The sequence below is a fragment of the Ambystoma mexicanum genome, chromosome 4q (genome assembly GCF_040938575.1).
Source record: "Ambystoma mexicanum isolate Mex_15411 chromosome 4q, UKY_AmexF1_1, whole genome shotgun sequence".
Classification (NCBI taxonomy): domain Eukaryota; kingdom Metazoa; phylum Chordata; class Amphibia; order Caudata; family Ambystomatidae; genus Ambystoma; species Ambystoma mexicanum.
The window spans coordinates 31,763,195-31,787,651 of NC_090928.1; the positions used below are offsets into that span (position 1 = coordinate 31,763,195).

The 24,457-nt window shown below is 42.7% G+C and overlaps 1 protein-coding gene across 18 annotated transcripts in view; it reads right to left on the reverse strand.

Moving 5' to 3' along the window:
- The window catches only part of EPB41L2 (erythrocyte membrane protein band 4.1 like 2), a 1,866,207-nt gene that overhangs the window by 55,402 nt on the left and 1,786,348 nt on the right, over positions 1-24,457 (reverse strand). For all 18 annotated transcript variants that reach the window (XM_069607396.1, XM_069607395.1, XM_069607398.1 and 15 more), the window contains one exon: positions 15,529-15,609. In XM_069607396.1, the coding sequence (XP_069463497.1) occupies positions 15,529-15,609 (81 nt within the window). The remainder of the gene's footprint in view (positions 1-15,528; positions 15,610-24,457) is intronic.

Consider the following 24,457-nt stretch of genomic DNA (forward strand, 5'->3'; position numbering starts at 1 on the left):
CGACGGGGGAGTTTTGAGTCGGGGGACCTTTGTCTTGTTGGGCTTGTCATGTGGCGGCCGTTTGGAGCGCCCAGAGGACTCCTGATCGGAAGATCTGCTCTTCGCCGTCGACTCTCGGTGTGCGACCTTACTCGCATCGCCGTGAGGAGTGTGTTTGTGGGGGAGTGTGGTGCCCTTGCCGCCGGGTGTCTTCCCCGTAACAGGACCGCTGGCCTGTCTGCAAGAGTCAGGGGCTGGCACTGGGGAACGTGGAGGTTCCCCGTTGCTGCCGTTGTTGGATGCATCTTTGACGTCCATGGAGGTCTCGGCTTGCATGGCGTGATGGGCCCAACGTTTAGTTCGCCTGTCTTTGAGGGTTTTCGGTCGGAGAAGCTTACAAGCCCAACAATGCACCTCGTCGTGGTCTCTATTCAAGCAGAGGTTACAGACCCTATGCTTGTTGACCCACGTGAACTTCCTATTGCAGGAGGGGCAGAACTTAAAAGGGAGTACGCTCCATGATATATGTAGGCAGCTGGGCGACTATGGGAAAGGGTGGGAATATACATGTTTATGACCACCCCCCACTCTCCCTACTGTAGGCCGAGGCCGAAAGGGCCTTTCAAGGCCGGGCCTTCCAAGGCCGGGTGGCGCCATCGAAGTCTCCGTCCGACGGTCAGCTTCAAAGTCTTTTTTAGCCTTTACCGCGTAGAGTCACGGCGTCGGCAAAGGACAGGAAGAAACACTAACTTAATTAATAAAGTTCAACAGCGTACGCCGAAAATGTACTCCGCTTATATTTTGCGACCGCTCACGTTGGCGGAAAAGAACAATCTGAGGGACCCACATGCGTGAGGGATCATGGGTACAGGGGATGTCACAATAAGGATAGTATTACTGGTATCCCCTATTTCGACACCCATTTTCGAGTTTTGAAAAAAAACTGTAATACTCTGCAGCTTCCACTAGATGTCGGCCTATGCATAGCATGTGATCTAAGCAGATTACACAAGCATCAGAAGAAAAAAATATATATATATATATATATATATATATATATATTACAAAAAAAACTTTGTTAAAGGGACGTTAGGGTTAAGTTGTCCCATTAAAAACCTATGCCATTCTGTAAAAAGGCGGTTATGATTACAAGTAAAATCTAAAAACCCCTGAAATTCAGTAGTTATGGTAGGCTAATCACCCATTTTTCCCCATTGGCACTCTCCACTGCTACCACTACCACCTCGACCATAACAGATGCCACCACTCATGTCACTGACGCCATCACTTCTTTAGCCCCTTTCTTTTATGTCAGCTAAGCAACCATAACTTGCGCCACCACTGTACACTGCTAAGACTAACACCCAGGATATCAAAGATGACATGACATTACAAAGTTTTTGTAAAGAATGGCACAGGTTTTTAATAGGGCAACTTAACCATAACGTCCCTTTAACACATTTTTTTTTGTAGTGAAATTTGGACGTTTTTAGTAGGGCAACATAACCATAATGTCCCTTTGAGAAACGTTTTTTCAATTATTTGCATACGTTGGCAGTACTGTAAGTGAATCATATCATAAATTGACCAAAGTTTGTACTGAGTATTTGGAAGGATTCCAATAGTAGCACATAAGCATACTGTAAAGCAACATTTCACTGCAGTGCCCTTCTTTCTACAAATTGCACAGTAGCATATGCTGTAGGACAGCATGGCCACATGGTACAAAGCTCATGCACACTTCACAAAAGTATAGGTGAGTTGTTGATAGTGCGGAAGGACATTGTATATTTTTGTACGAACTTCTAACTGAAACAATTTCCGTTCACAACTCAACAGGGCAAGTTTGCACCACAATAGAAGGAAGAGTGCATACCGAGGTCTTTGAATCAGCAAACTCCATTGTACCCTAAAAGAATGGGCGCTGAATTCCATTAGCTATACAGATTTTACGCCACTAACCCATTGCACCAAAAGAAAGGATTTTTTATCTTCAACCGGAAGGCCTCCGGCGTTCCCGTTTGAAGACAACAAATCCTTTTCCAAGATGGCCACCATGGAAAGGGAAGGCGGCCGTTGCATAGAAAGTCTTTTTCCGCTTTCCATTACAGCTGCCAGAAAGTAAAAAAGTAAAACGTGTAATCGTAGTGGGCGAAGAAGATTTGTATTCGTTTTACAATGTGTGGTTATCAGCAACACCTTTAACAGAAAGCCAGTGCCTGGTGCACATGGCGAATGCAATGTAATGTTTTGTGGCAACCAGTAAATGGCAGTATGTACCGCCCCGACATTGTGGTCAGTGAGCATTCCTACAGCTTACTCTTCAGAGACGAAAGACGTACCGTTGTTGTGTTATGTACATGACGACACTTGTGAAGTGTGAAAACACTACCAAATGTAAAACACAAAGGTGTTTGTCTGTGCGCAATGACCTTTCCATAAATGTGTGTAACATACAGGGAATATGTTTGGCAAAAATGTGCGTACAGAAGGCAAAGACTTACTGTTCTAATGTGTGGACAAAATCACAACAAACCCTGTGATGCGAAGTGCACTAATGGTAGAAATATTGCAAGCAACACCATTACCACTGACCTGTGCACCCATTTTTGTGTAAGTGTCACAAGGTGAGGTGGGTGAAGAAAGGTGTACTGAGAAGGTATAAGGAAGCATTGCTTTTGAAACGATTCTGTTCAGCAAACACTTTCACTGCACCTGATCTCATTTTTCCACTTATAGAAAGATACCAAATCTGACAACATAGTGTCTTCATGCAGAACTGATCTCGATAATTGGGGCATTTGGGTTTCAGAATGTACCCTAACGGTACGAAAGCATAATAGATGGCCCTGAGCCGAACGTTGCCAAAGAAAGTGGTGTCCAATAGCGCTCTGGATAATGTACCTTGGCAGCGTAAAGAAATTATTCCATAAAGGCTTTCGTAGCGTGATACGCCACCTATGAAAGAACATGCTACACCCCGCAACGTAGCATGGCAGATTATGAAGGGGAACATGAAATGGTTAAAAAACACACTAACATGTGAGCAGTAGTAAGGGACTTTTATTTCACAATGCACAGTGTTAAATCATCGCCCTGTTCTCAGTTGCAAAGAATTTAGAAATGTGTGTCCCTGCTGCACAATTAAAATGTTAGTTTTGACGGTCACGTAGATGTTTTCCCACACAGTCACCATGCGTTGGCGCCACAGTGTTTAACACATACACAGTATGCAGTGGCGACACAGTAGTCTGTTTCCTCTCACATTCATTGTGAAGACGGCGTCAATCGCTGTGATGTAGTCCATCAGAAAGTATATTATGTTACTTATAATGTTACTGGCATTGGTGACATTGTTGTTTAACCACACTGAAATTATGCATTGTTGACACAGAAGGCATATTCCTGTCACAGTGGTTTACAAGGCAAAGTGAATGGCTGCGACCTATGACACCAGAAAGGATGGTATGTTGCTTCTTACTGCTACAACCACGTACGGAGATAGAGGTCCGATTTGGTCATCCCATTCAATGATGATACACATACAACCGGTAACGAAAAGCTGCACTTGACGATTAAAGAAACCATCAGTCGGACGCTGAAGTCCATGACATTCGCAGTATGGAAGGAAGTAGCTGCGGATAAAATGACAAAAAAAAGGCATAAATACAAAGCCTTTGCGGAAATGTAAAGGGTAACACATTACATTTCTATAAACAATTATTTTTATATGGGGAAATGTATTGACTCCTTAGAAAAGGCGACAATGTACAGTAGTTAAAAAAGTAGGTAATAGTGGAAATTGTAGTAACATTGTACAGACGGCGCTAATGTGCAATATGAATTCTGAACGGCACACAAACTTCCAAAAGGGCGGTAATGTGCAATATGAAATTTCAACTGCACACAAACTTTCAAAATCATTACAAGTTATACATATTTTTTTTTCCAGACTAAGTAAATAATGGCAGGTTGGTGTACAGGCCTCTAAAATAAGCTTACATGATCTGCACCGGCTCTATTTCGACCTCCGCAGTCGCACAGTAGTTCTTTGCTAGAAGACTTCCACGGGAACTGATATTTCATGTGCCTCACAAATCTTTTTGAAGCATAAGTTATCAAAGGGAATGTTTCACAAACTGTGACTCCCTACATTCTTTCTGTCTCTGTTCCCTGTATGTCAAGGTCGAAAAACAATTGACCCTTATGAGGTTTGGTGCGTGCGCGACAATACTGAGCGCCTACTGAAAAAATGAAATGAGATGAACTAACCTTCACTCTGAAAGCAAATGAATTCTCTTTTTGCTACTACATATCAGCAGTCACTCATGAGAACCTTTACTCCCGACCACGTGCAGACGTGCTTGGTTTACGAAACCGTGCAGGTGGTTGCCTCACATTCCAAAATACAGGACGCCAGTCTAACCGCAGTAATGTTGGTGTTGGCTTCTTACAAAGACGCAGTAAAGGATTGTAGTACATTGTCTACCAAGTTGCAGTGCACGGTACAATAGTGGTAACAAGAACAAAGTACTGTTTCACTTTCTACTGTCACTTATAAGTAATGCTTACCTTTCGACACAAGGTTCCATAAGGGTTTGTTTGCAGTGATTTCGGCGTACAACTCAAAAACTAAGTGACAATGGTGGCCATATCAAAAGAATGCTACGCATTTGACGCTGCGGCAGACCCAATCGGTGAAAGCGCAACATCTTGACATACAGCATGCCATGGATTAGCCAATAGAAATATTCTCCACTCAGCGAACAGGGAAGTGGGACCGTGGAGCGGACATAGATATCACTAATTCTTAGAGAGCTATTTTTTGATCATTTTAAAGGAAACTACAATAAGATTTCGCACAAAATTTACAAAAGCACGCTTTGGGGAACAAGCCCCTGCCCCTGCCGCAAAATTAATGAACATCCGTCCAGTGGTTTCGCCTGTAGCCGTGCGCAAAGTTTTTGCCCCGTTCAGTCTATGGGAAAAAAAGATGTGTTGGGTCCCCCCCTATAACTTTGGCCCCCCTTGACTAATCCTTACCAAACTTTGGAAACAAATTCAGAGTGGCCCATATACTTCTTTTGGAAACTTTGGTAAGGATTCGTCCAGGGGGAGCAGAGTTATAAGCCGCCCAAAAAGTGCTCTTCCTATGAAAACAGCAACTTAACCATAACTACATGGCCACTACCGTGGCCATGTAATTAATATATATATATATATATATATATATATATATATATATATATATATATATATATATATATATATATACACACACACACATATATATGATACATTACTCACCGTAATCGTATTTCTGATGCTTGTATCTGCTTAGATTTACATGCTGTGCATAGGCCGACATAAAGTGGAAGCTGCAGAGTATTACAGTTGTTGTTTTTGAAACTCGAAAAAAGGGACGTCGACAGGGCGTGCCAGTAATACTATCCCTAGTGTGACGTCCACTGTACCCATGATCCCTCACGCGTCGAGGTCCCTCACCCGAGCCAGAGCATGTCATCCTGCCTACAAGGATCGCCTTTCTCCGTAAGGCCTAACGTGAGGAGGAGTGCTGGTTCAACCACATTATCATTTGAACAATGAATTTTCCTTTTGTAGACATTTGTCCTTTTCATGCTTTTTGTACAAGAGATCGGGCAAGCATTAGGTTTTTGTTAGCATATGCCATTTTTGATTTGACAGACTCTACTACTACTGCGGTATTTATTATTTGATGGTCGAGACTACTGCCATCTTAGTTATAGGGCAGAGTAGGAGTTTTTCCAATCCCAACCATTTAAATAAAGGTTTTACAAACTGTACCCATTGTGTCAGTCTCTGCTTGTGATACCATGCCTCCCCTACAGATGGAAGTAACAATCCAGTTGGTCCTGACATTCAGTGAAATGCTGCACCATATACAGGTCAGAAACCAAGCCTCTCAATTTAAAGGGACCCTGTACCTGATGCTCCTGATCAGTTCCCATATATCCCATAAATATGTTGCAGTGTGAGGAAAGGGATGTTGTCATCATATGATTCCTTGTCCCAAAAGTGGGCCGGGGGTGGGGTCCTCAGCAGGATCCTGCTTGCCCTGTGCCCTAGGGAAAGTATTGCGTAGCAGGCTCATCTAGCAATCCAAAGATGGCGGCTCTGCCTTAGGGAGAAGGGGGAGGAACTCCCTGGATTTGTCACACCCCCGATTTGTAATTTTGCCGGCATACAGCGCATCCCAGGTGGGAAAGACAGGGCCAGATTGGCCTGGGACAGAGAGCCAACCCAGAAATGAGGAGGAATATAAAGGGCGTCCACAGGAAGCATGGGATGTTCAGGTGAGGACCAAGAGACCAGCAGGAGGGGGGAAGTAACTGTGTATTGGGAAGGGGATTTCTGCAGAAGGTGAGCTATTGGGTAGTGAGTGAAAGTGGTATTGCAAGGTAGTTTGACAAGTCTGATCAAAATAGAAAGTTTAAGGAGTGATTGTGAAGTGTAAGGAGGGTGTTTGATTAGTAGTAATGTGGAGGAGGGACTAGTAGTGTGGAGGAAGGAGTATTGTCCACAGAGAGTAAGTATTAACGTCTAATGGTGGAGGCAAGGCCCAGAAGGGATGAAATAAGTCAGAGGGATAAGTGAGTGGAGAGGGAAGGGAGTAGAGGAGGTTGGAGTGGAAGGAAAAGAGAGGAAGACCGGACTAGAAAAGGGTGAGAGTGTGAGCATGGAAAGAAAGGCCTGACTGAAACAAGGCATTTGCAAGGAACTATTCCCTATAGAAAACGAAGCACTGTTTAGAATAGCGAAAGTTGGGAAGTCCTCAGGGAGATTCGGGAGATAAGACCAAGGGCCTTTAGGTTAACACCTTTGCTTATTTAAACATTTAACATACTGAGGGGAAAACAACCGATTTATACTTACCAGGGACTAAGGACATCTGGGCTAGGGAGGAGGTGCTTGGCTACAAGACGTATGGCCCTAGTGCCCATTGATATTTCAGAAAAAGAACTTGAACCTCTCCGATAATTGGAGTAATTCTTGTGTCATCTGTGACACCCCTCCAATGGTGATAATTGCTCTTGGAATTGTCCTTCAATAAAATATCTTAGATCCATTCTAGTTGAATTTAAACAAGCATGTCATTTGCATACATCTGGAAGTAGAGTTGTTCTTTCTGATCAGTTCCGAGAGGGCTCCCAATTTATATTAAAGTGAATAGGTAACAATGCAGTTTCTTGGAGCATTGTTTATGTGATCTCCATTAAAATGTTCCAGGGCTACGCAAACATGCTGGCTGTCTTCAGATGGGAAGCATCAAACTGATTAAAGACAATGCTTGACACCCTAGCCCACAAGCGTTCAGTACGTTTTTGTGGTGTTCTTTCTCCCAGGCTGTATTGAAGTTAAGCAGGATCACTGTTGAAAAGGTCAGGGAAACAGGTGTGATATTCATCTGGGACATCAGCAGGTATGGAATGGTATTAGAGTTTGACAAATCTGTGGAGTTAGATTGTTTTAGCTAGTCTTAATCTTTTAAGTCTATTACGACCATGATGCAGATATTTCCATTAGACACTGTAAGGTCAACAATGAAATCTGTTCTGATGGTATGCTATGGATATTGTGATATCTCCATTGGCTGCAAAAACCCCAGGGACTTCCTTCATAGAACTTTCACCTGCTGACATATTTGGTAGATGCACACATGATATTTTGGAGGCCATTTCTGGCCACCAAATGTTTCTCTGGATGTGTTCCAGCATGGCATGAGTACCCCCATGTCCTGCTGCATGACCTACTAGTATTTACCATTTGCAATGAATGAATAACAGTCCATTGAGCAGATCAGAGTTATTGGGAGGCCAGATCTTGTACTTTGTTGCACTTAAACCATCTAGAAAGGTGGATAGCAAATAGTTTCCCGTCGGAATAGGTGAGCCATAGTCCTGTCTCGGGATGGACTTGCTGAGGGAATAAGACAAGGAATCAACCTTCTTGTTTTGCCCACTGGGTATGTAGGTTATTATGAAGTTATATTATATATATATATATATCCACTGGAACCTGTCCTAGTAGGTGATGCTTCCACTCCTCAAATGCCACCAGTTTTCTTTCTTTTTTATAACTCTAACCCTCCTATTGGTAGGACTAAGGCATCAGATTCCACAATGAAGGGTTAAGTGTTTTCTGGATGTTGAAATATGGATTGTGGCGAGTCAGAAAACACAGCATCTGATCTTCCATTTTTAGGTAGTTTCTTTTTCACAAGAAAATAACATTCCTAACTTTCCCTAAACTATGGGTTTTCCCACTTAACAAAAACTAACTAGTGTGCTTGTCCTTTGTCTGTAAGTCCAAAAGGAAGTTCAGTCCACTGTCCAAACTAATCTAACTGAATATACCACTATCAAAACCAACTAAAGCACATGAGAATGTCCTCCGACTCCTCCTCCGACTCCTCCTCCTTCGACTCTCTCTTGCATAAATGTCCAATCCTTTTCTTGACTAGGATAAAGGAGATTGTTCCAATTCTGCTTTTGCCCCTTCTTATTGATTTATATCTCTTTCTCTTCTCTGAGACAAGGAGACTGTTTGATCTATGATTCTCACTTTTCTCGTACACTTCCACCACTTGAATTTCACTGGGACTAATATAAGGATTCAAATACTGATTCTCACTCTTCGTATTTAATCCGAACACTTGGTCTTAACTGGGACGAGTTTATGTATTCCAGCAATGATTCTCACTCTTCAGCAATACTACTACTTTACTGGGTCGAGGATGAGCATTCCAGTGATGATTCTCACTTTAGCAACACTTGTTCTTTGCTGGCACAAGGATTGGCGCTCCAGTAATCATTTTCACTCTTCTTAAATATTTGTCATTTACTTGGATGAGTAGGAATGTTCTATGCATTATTATCGATCCCCCACCCGGGTCTGCCGCTCCCCCCGTTACCTTTGGGATTTGGGGGTTGTGCCACTACGTCTGCGATGCGGTTGGGGCCATCTTCAGGGATTGTCAAGTTGGCTTTTCTGTTTCTGGCTCCAAGCTGTCTTCCGATTAGTGGTATCAATGTAGTTTATTGACTTCTCAGTCCACCGGCTCTCGGTCACGCCACCACACTCTGCTCTGTACTTTGGATTCATTCGGCACTCGTCCTTCGGTTTCTTTCCCTTCAGCTTCTCTCATGTATAGCACACTGGCTTTCACGCGATAGCCTCTTTTCCACATCAGCGGCAGCGGGTCTCTGTTCCTCCTAGCTTCGCATCCACAGCTGGTTTGAAGCTCCCGGGCTTCTCTCTCATCCAAGTCTCCACCCCTTGGATTAATGACACTGATGTGGGCCTTCCCCGGCGCAACGTCAAAGTCCTTCTTTGTCACCTTTGTACTCCGTATAACTCCACGGGTTTCCTTCATCCGAGTATCACATAAGTATTTCCTTTCAGGGTGGTTCAATGGTTCTATTTCACAATAACAAATCTCAGCTTGTTCTTGTCTTCTTCTGGCAGTGTTATTGTTGGGCCATAGGTAATTTGACTAGGGGGTTCCTCATCGGAACGGGAGTCCGTTTCCTCAAGGTGGAGTCTCTCCCGGTGAGGTCCAGCTTGCCTCTACCCCTAGAAAGGGTATTGAGCAGCAGGCTCACCTCTTTAGCCTCAAAAGGAAATAAGCCCCAGGGGAGAAGTGACTGAATTGTGCAATTTGTCACAGCATGCATTGGTGATATCTTTATCGCCTCAAAGACTTCTTCTGCAGATGGATCCCAATATAACTTTCAATCTCTATATAAGAGGATGGAAACAACAGAGTAGAAAATGGGCGTAGTTCAAATGGACTATTGGTAATAATGTGAAAAGGCCCAACATATTTTGTAATATTCTGTATTAATATTCGGTAACGCCATGGGGCTCTTCGCGTCTAGCATAGTTTGAACTTTCTTAGATTCAATGTGTGTCCCTTGAGGAGTTTTGACGCATCCGAAAAATGGTTTGGAAGAAGGTTTTACGACTTCCGCAGGGTACTCCATTGCCGGCAATTAGACACAAGCTGGTCCTGCTATTCTTATAGGCGTGAATAGTTTGGAGATGTCTTCAACTGTTTAGAGGTTTGCTTTTTACCTCCCACTGGTACTGTCATTATAAAATTTAGTGAGGTATGGTCAAGTGGTTCTTCCAAAATAAAGGCTTTGTGGGCAGATTTGTGTCTCTCTGTGTGAGCAACTATAGGGTCAATCATAAAGGAGCGGACTTGTTCTCCCCATAATGTAAAGATAAAGATTAAGGAGTTGGACTGGATTCGTAACAGGGAGATGTTGTAGAAATATAAGTTACATGAACATTTCAGATGGGACATAAAATCGATTGACAGAATTCCTTCCTATTTGCGTAAGCATCCTTCTCCAAGGTGTGGAGGCACAATATTGTGAATAAAAGTCAATTTGGCCCTAACAAGGGATAGTTTGGGGGCAAGAGCAAATGTTGAAAGAGAGTCTACGTTGTATCACTTCTGTGCTCTGGAAGTTGAGAGCCTACAACACTTGTTTGTGAATTGCGGGGCACTTGCGGCTATTCGAATCAATACTTTAGGGCACTATATGCTATATTACGGTATGTCCTCTTGGTACCATTTGCTTTTTAACCCTGGTGGCACACTTTGCATTTCTACAATGAGCTATAGGAATTGACTATTGAAAAGGGTTGCCAGTCATAGGGTCGAAAACAAAAGGATCGAATGCCTTTTGATCGACAGTCAAAGGACCGAAAAAAGGGTCGCATTTTTTTTTATGGGGGGATTCCCCCTCCAACCTGCCGTTTTCTTTTTTAAAAACATTTTTTTACCAACCCAAACAAAAAAAAAAATATATATAAATAAATAAAATAATTCGACTCTTTTTTTTTCCAATCCTTTTGCATTCGAGCAAAAGGTCATTCGATCCTTTATATTCGATCCTTTGACTGGACACCATTGAAAAGTACTTATGATGATGTAATATGGTTTTTAATGTTATGAACTATGTTCATATTCGTGTGATACGAGATGTAATGCTTCTATGTATTATGGGATGTTTGTATTTGAATTTTACGATGAATTGTAAAGATTATTTCTTTTAGATGCTTCTTATTGAGAAATTGATGAATTAGGTAGAATGGTGAGATATTGTCATTTGCAACTGTTTTTAATGTTTCTTAATGGTTTTTATTGTTATTTCCCTCATTTTGTGTAAAATATTTGCTTAAACTATAGCACACAAATTAAATAAATATAAACAAAATAAATAGCAGTATGTCGTTGAGGAAACCCAAATGGAGAGCCAGTAGGTTAGTAAATGTCGAGTCCATGAATTTCTGGAAAACCTGTGGGTGTGTTGGATAACCCAACCTGCATTACTTGATATTCAATGTCCTAAATGTGTTTTAAATGCCGTTTTAAAATCATCCGTGCTTTTCATGCAGAGAAGGTGAGAAGTTTCTCGTAGGTCTAACTTTGTGAAAATGGTGCACCGATGTAACCATTTCAATTTATCCGAGATGAGGGGAAGCAGATACAGGTCCTTTCTAGTTATAGCTTTGAAATACCTGAACTCCATGCAGGGCAGAAGGGCGCCCTCATTCTTCAGTATGGAAAACGTGGGTAACCCTGTGGGAAACCGAAAGGAACCAATATAGCCATTATCCAGTCAGTCTTGCAGGTACATCTGGAGTTCTTGATTCTCAGTGAGGGAATCGATTTGATTGCCTTATCACGTAACAGCTGAATTCCGCAGCAGAAAGGGTGTTGTGGAGTTAAGGGAATCAACTCAGGTTTCGGAAATGCAAATTAGTATTTGCCATACACGGCAGGCACAAACTGGCAGGAATGGATCATTTGGCCCGGATCCCTTCTCTGGCACAACATGCCAGAGCAGGTTGGGGCATGGTACAGCATGTAGTGGTACATTTCCCAGATCCAAAGATTATGGTACTAGTGGCCCAATTAACTAAGGAGTTGTGGTTGAACAACCATGGCTGCCCATGGACCATGGGAAAGGCAATCATTTCCACATGGTTCTTAATGGACAGGTTCAGTGGTGTCGTCTGAAGCACAATACGCCCTGAGGCCATGACTTCAATTAAGCCCGCTTTGGATTTTCCTTCACTGGAATGGACTGTTGCTCCAGAAAATGGTGGTCAATGTAATTTTTAACAGCTCCACAATGCTAATGTAGTTTTACATGCTGTTTGCGAGTTCCCCACTATAGTCCCAAACAATGAAACAAGACAAGTCATCATTTTGCGTAAGTCAATTAAGTGGCTGACATACGTTTTTCACATGGGCGATTTGTTATAACACACAACAACAGCACCTTCCAAACAATTTAACATTCTCTAAAGCTAGTTGAAGAATCAAGTACATGCAAAATCTAAAGTGATCTGTTATGTTGTTTTGTAGTCAATCAAGCACCTAGCACAAAATTCGTCACCAAGCAGTTTGTGGTGTCACACAACAAAACAACCTGCCAGCGCTCGTGCCTACCATCACTGACCCCATACAAAACATTTCACATTACCAAAAGTACAGTGTGGTCAGTTGACAGACCTTCCTATCCTTTTTTGTGAGGGGGACAGCCACCAAGGACTGGGATGGTCAGGCCACTCACAATGCAACTAGCAGAGGGTTGAAAGAGTGGAATCCTGCAGGTTCTGCACCTCCTCTTAGACAAGGTAATTCCTGATAAGAGACTTTCTTGCCACACTCCATCTATTGTGATTACTATTCCCAAACCCCTTCATTTAAGGGTGAAATTGTTCGCAGACAGAAACTCCAACATTCCTGCAGACTCCCCATCTAAAGCCGCAAGACCATACAGTTGACAGACTGCAATTATAAATTGTTTGTTACTGACCCATAAGCAGAAGAAATAACAGCAGGGTCGGCCGGGGTGGGTCGAGAGAAGATGCTGCAGCAGCTCTCACATTATCACAAGTAGAGACAGAGCACTACATAGCAGCAAGCAGAGACCATCGTAAATCCAAGATGGCAGTGAGGTCATGCCACGCCTTGAAAGCCACAGAACTGACTGGTTATGGCCATGTTTGGGAAACCAAGTGAATAAACGTATACAAGACTTTGATACAAGGCACCACTGGTGACAGCCAATTACCAATGATGGTACAGACAACACCTAAGAGGTAGAGAAGCGTCCGGCTAGTACCAGGAAGGCATGCAGACCGGGAGAAGATGGATGTAGCTTTCGCCACTCTCTGCAGAGACAGGTGGGTGGCTGGGAGGAGGTGGAGCCTTTGATGGGAACCCACCAACAAACATTGACCCAGATACAAGAGGGCAAGAGATACAAGTAATCCTGGAGAGATCTACATCTGAATGCTGAGAACCACAAGGTGCTGGAGACACATCTGAATGCTGTGCATCAGAGGGTCCAGGAGAGACTTCGATCTGAATGTTGAGAAATAAGAGGTCCTAGACTACAGCTGAAAGCTGAGAACTAAAATGTCCGAGAGACCTACACCTGATTGCTGGGAATCCAGAGGTCCCCTCAGAGGCCTATCTGATGAAGTGGAGAATCCAGAGGTTGAGGTAAAGTCCCACTGTGAGTCCATAGGCTCTAGAGAGGCCTAGCCGTACAAGCTGGCAAATAAGAGGCAGCGGAGAGCTCTAGACCTGATGACTGAAACTGGAGAAGCTGTAGAAAGCTTAAATGTCAATCCAGGAAGCAAGACAACAGAGGAGAGTTTGGCTCTGTCAGTTGTACCTCAACACATTTTCCCAGGAGAACCTTGTGTACTACTTTCCAGACTAGGGCTGGACATCCATAGAATAGGGTTTTGAGAACTCTTATTGACTGAGAATTGACACTGTTCCATTTAAGTAAAGGGTGAAACAGAAGGCTAAGGAATTGCTAAGACTAGGTTTGGATATTTTCGTTGCCAACTTCTTTGGGCATTTGTTTTCTAGAACAGGGTCTCCTTAAAGTGGCAAGGATTTAATAAGTTTAGGTTTCTGAACTTATTGATTTGTTGGAAACTTGACTCAAAGTTTTTAAAATAACTGGAAGATCCAATGTGTGGTCCTCTCATGTGCACTTTCTTACTGAGTCATTACTGGGCCAGGAGGATAGCTCAGGGGAAACACGTTTGTCTTGGAAGCAAGACAAAACATAGCAACACAGTTTCAAATCCCGGTCTCGCGCTTAGAAATTGGAACAAGTCTACGTTATTAAGCATGTTATAAAAGAACAATTATAATTATAATAATTCCTTAATATTTATAGATTCACCATTAGTTCCTGTCGGCCTATGTTTCAACCCTGTTCCAGATCCATACAGAAATAAAGACCCATTTAAAAACATAACTAACTTATCCCGTGTGTGATTGCTCTCAGTTCTTACAAGAGGCAAAAACAAGTACAAGTAAAATGTGGAGTACTATGTGGTGCAAAATCCACAAGCAAGTCGGTACAAGACTTACTGGAAGAGAAAATAACTGTTTAAAATTGTGTTGAAAGACAAATATTCCTAGGCCATATGCTACCTTTTAATAATTTGAGGCCAAAGATACTTTTCAAATAGTTTTTCCTGCTCACTGTAGGCAAAAATAAAAAGCTGTTCTTTTAGGCCCGTAACTCGATGTAAATCAGCCTACATATTCTCTTATAAATAAAAGGTCCCTTTTAAATATTTCTTTCTCACCGTCTAAAAAACACAAAGTGCTGGACTGTTGAAGCTTTGTCTAAAATGTTCTGGCCATGAAATCACCTAGCCATCGCACCTAAAAAAAAATGCCAGCACAACAGCAGTCACCAAGTTCTGGCTGCTCTGCAGTGTTGTAAATGATTGCTGAAGACAAGGGCCTTTACAGCCCGACTAATCAGCCAAGTAAAATCAATTGACAGAACCACTTTACAGTCTAAGAAGTTTGGTGAAACCGAATGCCATACAAATTGAAGGAATTCAAGCTGTGGCCTAACTTAATTATCAACACCAATTTACTAGTCATCACTGTTTGTGTCTTCACTGTCATTCACAGTATGTGTATATCCGAAAAATACTTTGTATCTTCTGCTTTTAGATCATTTTGCATTTAAAGGACACGTTCTCCAGTCAAACCCAATCTTTCTAAAATAAATAAATAATAATAAAAAAGGGAAAGCCTGGAATAACAGCATTCAAGTTATGATCCTTGTTGTGTCCGGTTTTCTAAAATAGAATGTATATACAATACAGGCTCTACCCTTTTGTCATTTAGAAATAAAGAATGGTTACTTAGAAGTCATGCAAACTAATTTCAAAATGTTGTATTGCCCTCTACTCCTTTCTCTTCATTATAACTTGCAATATCAGATTTCCTTATAGAAGTACATTCAAACTAGAATAGCACATCATTCACTGTCTAGCAGAGTCAACCCCTATGCATGCTGTTACCGTATCCGTTTAAGCTGCTCTATCCCCTTAATTCTCCACCTTCCTTTGACTTTGCCATGACTTTTATATCAACTTTTCTTGGACCTTATATATATTAAAAAGCTTCCCCAAAAATGTAACAAATGAACTCACCTCATCATGATCAATGTCTGCATCTCCAGTGATGACAATGCGCTTCTCAATTCTTGTTTCTGATACACCACCTTTTATTGTCTATGAAGTGACACAAATACAAAGGAGTAAAATATACAACAATTAGGAGTTAATAAAAAGGTGGAAATCTGCTTTAACTGTTTACATAATTAGCCACACATAGCATTGGTGCCTAGCTTTCAAAGCACTTAAAGAGAAGCACTAGGTTATCAGATGTGCTAAACTAATTTAGCTTTATCCATAAAAGATATACATAACAAAGATTATCACTTTCTTCAGTTGCATGCAACAGCATTCTTATTCTTTCACATTGGTACTATACAATCTATTTAAAAAGTGGAATATTTTGATATTGTAAAACTGTCTTAAGCATTTAATTGCTCATATTTACACGAGTGAAAACAAAAGATGGCAGGAGAAGGGTATACAAAAGAGGCATGTCAAATTCTGGATGATAAAAGGACTAATAGCAGATAACCATCAAAGTTAAAAGTAATCACAACATCATAAGGGGCTCTCGCATCTGTAGATGGGGCGCCTCCTGACCATCCTACGTCCCTTTCCCCATGAGTCCTGATGTTACAATTTTAATCAGAATTCGAACATAAAAAATAAAAGATCCAATCACCGTCTGCTGAGGATCTTCCCCGTGTCCAGACTAATGGCACAAGGACATGATTTATGTCTTCAATTGGTTGATAACCACTAAGTGCAGGGTTGTCCAACTCCAGACTTGAGGGCCGGAATCCTGACAGGGTTTCAAGATGTCCCTCATTAATATTCATGAGAAAACATCTGGATACATTTAGAATCATTGTATGCAAATTTATCTTATGAATATGAATGCAGGGTATACTGAAAATCAGACATGTTTCCGGGCCTCAGCGCCTGGAGATGGACAACTCTGACTTAGTGGGTTGTCACAGACTGAAGGATTACTGTGCACAACACTGGGGCGGGAGTAATACTGCCAACAATGAATTTAGCCTCAAACAGCAATGCAGGCGGTCCAAGGGAAAACACAATCAAGTTAAAAGGAAATGTGTGGCATGGTCTAGATGAGGACCACAGACCCGAGGTCAGATGTTTCACTTTACAACAGGGTGAGTAGGTCTAGTGTGTCCTGAAACAGTTGTACACAGTTTCTCATAGTGCTCTATTTTTATTGGATCCGACACCCCGTCAGTAGAGGTTACTGGTGAATGCTGAAACCCTCTTAGGCTTTTAGTAGTGTAGCTTTCAGATGAATGATGATGATTCCAGTCTGTTCCACAACCAAGGGCAGTTAGATGCATGGGATTCTGTGATCCTTCTTGGATTGGCTTCGCAATTAATCCCCTTGCTCTGATTCACCATACAAATGTGTTTTAATCTCCTTGGTGGCCTTGACAGGCGTACTAGAATCTGGACTAACACCCAGCCAGTCTGCCTCTTTCTGTTTCTATGCCTCTCTATTTCTCTAGGGTCCTTTAGCCTTGGGCTCTATGAGTTTTTGGTCTCGGTTTCAGCGTCACTAGCTCTTGTATCCTAACACTGGTTTTTGCCCTTCTAGTTCATCCATCTAACTCCCATCACCCCTTGCAGCCTTTCGATCCTCTTCACTTGTACAGTGGCAGTTTTCTATTCTGAACCTCAATTCCACTACCCACCTCAGTCTCCAACCTTTTTCTGATGACCTGTTCCTTCCTCTCTGAAATTCCTCAAACTCCTCCTTCTTGAAATACTCTTTCCCTCCAACAATTCAATCCAGTCCTTTCCCTATTACTTTCTCCTTCCACCTCTCTCCTGGTTTTACTCTGCTACAGCTTCATCCTTTCCCTTCTCCTTGCTTCTTCCTCCTGATCCTGCCCTACTTCAACCTCCTTTTACCCTCTTCATTCCTCTGTTCTACTCTTTACTCACTTTCCCCATGCATCTCTGCATTGCCAACCCCTCTCTCAGTAATTCGGACATTGCTAGACTTCGTATGAACACATTGCGTATTGGGTTTATTTAGGCATTGGCTAGTGGTCATAATTCCCTTCTTGGTAGCTTTTCCACATCCACAGGGACCCTCACACCCTATTTCATGGCCTGACTATGGTGACCGTTGTCAGAGTCCACTGAAGAACAGTGTTGCCATGTTAAAGATATTCAACAAATGCCTCAGAGTCAAACGCTGCTCACCATTCCAACTTGCATTTAAATAATGAATGCAACCCTTTGTAATTTGGTAGTTACAAAAGGTTGTCTCAAACCTGAGAATGATACGTTGTAGAGTATTATTTTTATTTTAACTGCTGGCCAATATAAACTTACTGATTTTACGGAAAAGCACAGAAAAATAAGAACATTAATTAGATAGACACATAACAAAAACACAAATGGAATGGTGCTCAATTTTAACTACCTTTTTGTCCATCATTATGTTTAAACATATTGTTTATTTTGAAACATGTTTACAGAATATATTTAACTTTAATGACAATGATCGCCTTATCTGAAGCTTCAATGAAAAGGTCAGTATAATGCAGAAAAGCATTTAGTGAGCATCTGGTGTCCCAGAATGAGGCATTCATAGATGTGATAGTAGTAACAGATTGCTCTGGCAACTGAGGTTGTAAGTGCGAACAAAAGTACATGCTCATGTTCACTCAATTAGGCTTTACTCACCAAACGTAGACAAACAGTATTCTGATTATGGAATTGTTTCACTCTACTTAAAATAAATGAACATAGTGAAGAGGCACAATTGTGATTCCCTTAAACATAATCAATGGTCACGATTCTGGAACTACAGGTCCTCTCCCACTGACTGACCGGAATATAAAATACTCAGTAAATGTATGTTTGAGCAGAAACTAGTAATGTATTGTGGCAGTGGTACACAGGGCTGGGTAATGTTTTGTTTTTCTTTTATCACAATAGCTTATCAAGTTCAAAATCAGAATAATTTCCTAATCAGTCGAATTTAGTACTATTTTCCTAGGAGTAATATAATTTTGTAAATAGAAAAGAGAAATCTGGAAGCTGCAAATCCGTAGGCACACTGGAACGTGTGTGGTGGTCCTGCACACAATCACAGTTCGACCAGAAAGAGATCCTGTCCAGAATTCTGGGTATCACAGGGGTGGAGATTCCCAGCGACCCGCTCATAGTCATACTGGGGGACGTCGACCAGGAGGGTCACGGTGGAATGGGGTCAGGGGAGGAGAATATCATCCCTTATATCGCACCTGCTCCAGGCGGCCTAACTGACATTGGCACGTACATGGGAATCTCACGATGGGCCGATCCTCAAACTCTGGTGGCCCAAGGTTTGGGAAATATGGGCATCTGAAAAAATCACGGCGCCCATGAATAACACTCTACCTAAATTCTCAAGCAATGGCTCCCCTGGGCGAGATACAGCAATGAGGAATTAGACATCCCACCTAACCACCCACCAAGCCAGTGGCCTTGAGACAGCTCTCAATATTCTAACAGACACACAATTGAGGGGTTAATGGCAGGGCACTAGTCAGTAAGAACAAGGGGATACAAAGCTTGAGGTAAAAGGAATCCATTCAGAACACAAAAGAGCATAGTAAGGGGGGAATTGTGGCCTGTTGAAAAAGTAACCTACAAAGCTTGATCCTTTTTTCTTGACCATGTTAACAATATTACCAGTCAGTCACTGACAAGGCCATAAAAGTATACATTTAAATACAATTTAACAAATACATGTATGAAGTGAATTTGATCAATAACAAATTGGATAAAAATACATTCTAAGAAATAGATAAGAAATAGAGAATGCTTAAATACAATGTTAGTAAAAACACAGCTAAACAGTTATCGAATACACAAAAAGGAAAATCAATAAAACTTGCAGCCCCTTAATTACAAGATTTAGATCATTGATCTACCCATTCCTCGATTTTGCGAAGGAGCTAAAATACTATACTTGTAAAAACATAACTAGACGGTTATACAGTGGATGAAAAGGGGAGCGAATGAACCTCGAAGCCCCATAATTGATTGGTCAAAATCACTGGGCTACCCTGCTTTAGTTTTGCTGAGGAAGTACACAGAAATTCTCACTACTCCTTCAATCTTAGAAGCAAGGCACGGTGGACAAATTTAGCAACATTTTCAGTGTTCATATCAGATGCAATTGTATGATAGAATGCGACGGATGCCTTCTGGTGACCCAACCCGAATTCTGTTATATTGAAAATGTTAAATAAAGTGGAGTAAAAAAGCAAAACGAACAAATTGTTAGTGAAAAAAAAATAAGCTTGTACTACCCTGATTTAAAAAAAAAAAAATCAGCAGAAGAGAAAATATTAATAATAAATAATCTAATTTATTTAGAAAATAAGTTACGTTCCATTTAGGTACAGGCTTTGCTATGCCAAGCTCTGTCTTTCTCTTGACTAGCTATGGTCCGTGTCTTATAACGTACCTTCTTGGGGTCTTTGAGGGTTCAGAAATGAGAGGCGGACACAAAGTTGTAATATTCACATCAGGCATCTTTATTTAAAACAAAAAGGTTGGATGAAGGCCTCGCTGTCCCTATCCTAAAGAGAGTGTGCCTATCTAGGAAACTAAAACTAAAAATCAGTCTGTGTCAAGTCGTCAAAACGTATAAACTGTCCTTGTGTCTAAAACATATCAATCTGACCCTCACACTAGAAATGATCAACTACGGGTGTGTTAGGCAGAAACCCGTGCAGTTCCTTTAGGGACCACTGCAAAAGATTTAAGACTACAGGTATTGTCAGAAAACCCACTTGGTAGCAGTCTGCACCATCCAGATTTACCTGGTAGCTGTGGCTGAGCAGTCATACTTCCCTCAAGAAGAGTTAGGCAGTATGTAAAGTATACTCAATAGGCACTCAGATACAATAATACAAGCAAACACTGACCAGAGCTTTGGTATCAAAGTATATAATTATTTATTTAAAAACACACAGTTGAAACACTCCAGCACTCTTATTGTAAAATATTCTAAACACAGTTACTATTATGATATATACAACCCTTTTGCCCTTATTAGAAAATCACAGTAAGACACCACTTATTTTCATACAGAGGTGAGCGCTTAACTAGATTGCACTCTACTAAGGTTGTGAAAAAGGGAGGGAAAAAGGCAGAATATGCAGGGTTACGCCACTCTACGATTCAGGAACACTATTAGCAAGGCAGAGAGCAAAAAGTCACTGGTGAGCCAAAGTCCAAAGGCTGGGCCCACTCCTAGAGAGAGCAGAGCACAAATGCGCCCAAGATCACACAGTCACACTAGGCTTAGAAAGTCTTGCAGAGGGTTCAGAAAAGAGTTGAGAGGCTTTAGAAAAGTTTAGCCAGGGTGTCCCAGGCTAACCCAGGTTCGAAAGCCGGGGGCTAAATATACCCCGTACAGTCGGTTGCAAGGGAAGCCAGGCGGGACACGGTACCTTAAGTGGGAAGGATCCTCCAGCGGTGGCAGTTGTTCCTGGTAGTGGTTGCAAGTTGTGTCGTCGTCCAGGGGAAGAGAAGATCTCGACGTGGAGGAAAGATGCAGGTCGTTGCACTACCAGGGCAGAAACCAGCCGCAGAGTTTTCCGGTAAAAGGTGGTACCTTTATCTCGCGCTCGTGGTAAAACGTGGTATCCCGGTTGCCGGGGTGCTTAGCACGGGCAAGGCGGCCACGAGATACATCGGGAAAGCGAAAAGATGGTGACACTGGTTATCCCCACCAGTTAAAGGAAGAAGACTCTCCGGCGAGAGATCTCCTCTGTCGTTGGGAAAAGTGGTGAGACGGTCCAGCAGGGCTCCACCGGTCGTGGTGTCGTGGCAGGTCGGCTCAGCTTCTCCCTCGTCGGATTCTTAGGTCCTGTGGCGACTTCTGAAGTTCCAGTCCCCAAAGCCCTGCTTTTATGCAGCAAACCCCCATTCACTCAGCCTAGCTGTCACTCAAACATGCTAAGTGGTGAGCCGGCCGGCTCACCACTTGGGCCAATCAGGATGGAGTGCGACTTGAGTTGCCTAGGCAACTCAGTCCAGGGTGCCTAAATTCCCCTCCACCCCTCCTAAGTACCCCAGACAGAGTGGCACCACTTCTGTGGAGAAGCCCGCCAAAAAGTGGAACAAAGGGCTCGACTTGGGTTGGAGTCACAGAAGAGAACACAAACTCCATTTTAGAATCAAGTTTTGGCAAAAAATACCAACCGGAGAATTAATATTAATTAAATAAACTGGCGGTATGTTCGAGGCTACTGTAAATAATTAAATAAAGATAGTAGCCTAAAACAATGGGAAATCCCATAGGAAAATATTCATGGTTGAATATAAAAAGTAGTATCCACTGCCACCAGCCAAAACTCGATCAGGGGGGACGGAGACGTGCCCCCTCGACTAACAGACCCTGGGGCAATCGAATTGCCCCAGCCAGTACGTCCACAATATGATGGTTTGTACTGGTTCTGTTCAGAATTTAAGACTAGTAAAGTCAATGGTGACTTTACATGCCCTGGGAGACAGTAGTCAGTCCCAGGGTATGGAGTCTATACTGGGGGGGTCACTATGACACCCCTGTGTCACTGCACTGAGGGTGCTGTGTAACACACATCACAAAAACACATGACGCCCTATGGGGTAAAAGACCCCATAGCCCATTAAACACATCTAGATTCAAAGAAACACACTCAAATCATGCCCAAGAGTGAGGGTAAGAGAGTCTCACTCTTGGCAGGAGAAAAAAATAAACCCCAAAAAATCCAGCAAAGCTGCTGGGGGACTCACTAGGTTAGGAAATTCAGCCTAAACAGAAAATTCTCCCTAACACTCGCCCATTCCCCCCAAAGACTAAGGGACAGGAGGATTTAATCCACTCCTGGAGGAACCTCATACCTCTAGTCGATGAGAAACATCCTAGAGAGTCCATCAGCATTTTGATGGTGACACCTTGACCTATGTTCTATGGCCCAAGCAAAGGTTTTCCTTTGTAAGCTATATGACCTACAAACCCTTTGAGGAACATCAGTCTTTTTAAAGTGATAGGGGACCTGGTTGACCAGTCGCTCAGAAGTGGTTACAACTTCTGAACCTGTGTTAGGCTTTTTCAAGGGGTCCTTATAAAGGATTCCCTTAGATCTAGAGGGGCCTCCAAGGTTCCTCACCACCTCTCTTGTGGGAGCAGGTTGGGTCTTAGGCCTCTTTGTTGGAGGGGTTGGGGTTAGGCAATGTACCTGCTCCCCCTTCCTCTTAGATCTAACATCAGCTACTTTAGGAGTTTGCCCCCTAATACTAAGATTTGAGTTGGGGTCTTCAGTAGAAGGTCCAACAGTCTGAAGGTTTTTGGCCTTAGACTTTTCTTTCCTGGTTTTCCACCAGCATTGAGAATTACCAGTTCTCTCAGGCCTAGGTAGGGGTCCAGTAGGTCTATCCACCACTTCCTCAGAAGCAGGGGGAGTCACAGACTCTGAAACTGGGGGAACAATGATGGAGCTTGGTTGGGGCTCCCATTTCCCTACTGTACTAGCCTGAAATGTGCCTGGGTTAGAGGTCAACTTACTAACACCAGGGCTTGTAGTGGGGGTCTCAGTAGAAGTTCCCACAGGCTTAGGGGGGGTCCCTTAAGGTGGCCTCTCTAGCCAATTTGGTTAGGTTCTGGTTCTCCATACTGGGAGGCCTGGGGGTGACACTACTCCTAGAGTTCTCAGGTCATTCCCCAACAGGACTTTCCCAGGCACCTCAGTCTGAACACTGACAGGGATCCTCACTGTCATGTTGTTACACTGAATGAGGGCTGGTAGAATAGGAACCATCTGGACAGTGCCTCCAGACATTTTAGTGGGACCTTTGGGTGCTTTTGCCACATCCTCCGGTTGAAAGAAGCTTTCATCCAATACTGTCTGCTGGCCCCAGTGTCTCTCCTGGCAGGAGTATCCTGGCCATTGACAAGAACACTGTCCACATAATACACCTTAGAGTTAACAGGTAGGGAGTTATACACAACCCTATTCTGGGGACTAACCAGACCCATAGGCTCTAAGTTTACAGTTGCTTGAAGACCCAAGGGTTCTTCAGCAAAGAGTTCAAAGTGGGCACTAGCCATCTGTACTTCATCCTCAGGAGTGAAGGCTAAGGAGACTGTGCTGATCCCTGCAGGTTTACCCTTGCATCTGGGATCCCCTTTGATATGGTCAGTAGCCTTACAGATATAGCATTGTCCAAATGCTCTTTGAAAGGGTGGCTTGTTCTGACCTCCTTCTGGTTGGTGACCAGAAGGTACACTAGCCTGGTTCGGTTTACCCTGGGGCTTACCCTGGTTATTCTGTTGTTTGTGGCCCTCTTTGGTATGGGAGGCATTACATTTTCTGGATTCACTTTAGGTGGCTGCTTTCCCTCATCCTTTTTTTGAGTGACCCCTGAATCCTTGTGAGTGGCCCTGTTGGCAACCCACAAGTCAGCAGCCTTAGCTAGTCTTCTGGAATCTAATTCCTTTTAATCAGCCAAGTGCTGTCTGAGCTCAGGAGAGCAGGCATCATAAATTGACTCCAACATAAAAAGATTTTTCATACCTTCATAAGTGTTCACCTTGTAACCCTTAATCCATCCCTCTAAGTTTTTCAAACATTCACTTACCCAGGTAGCCCAAGGGGTACCATAATTCTTTTTGAGGGTCCTAAACCTCTCAAGATACTGGGAAGGGGTCTTCCCAAACCTAGCTATCAAAGCTAGTTTCACACATTCATACTCTTTCCTATCCTCCTCCCCCAACTCCACTACCACATCAGTTGCAACAGGGGGAAGCCTAGAGAACAACCAGGTGAGTAAGTCATTTCCTGTGATGTTCTGGAGCCCATGATTATATTCAAACAGAGACAACCAATCCAACACATCCAACTTAGGCTCATACATACCAGCCAATTCTTTAGGCATCCGGGGTCTTTTAGGACTGGAA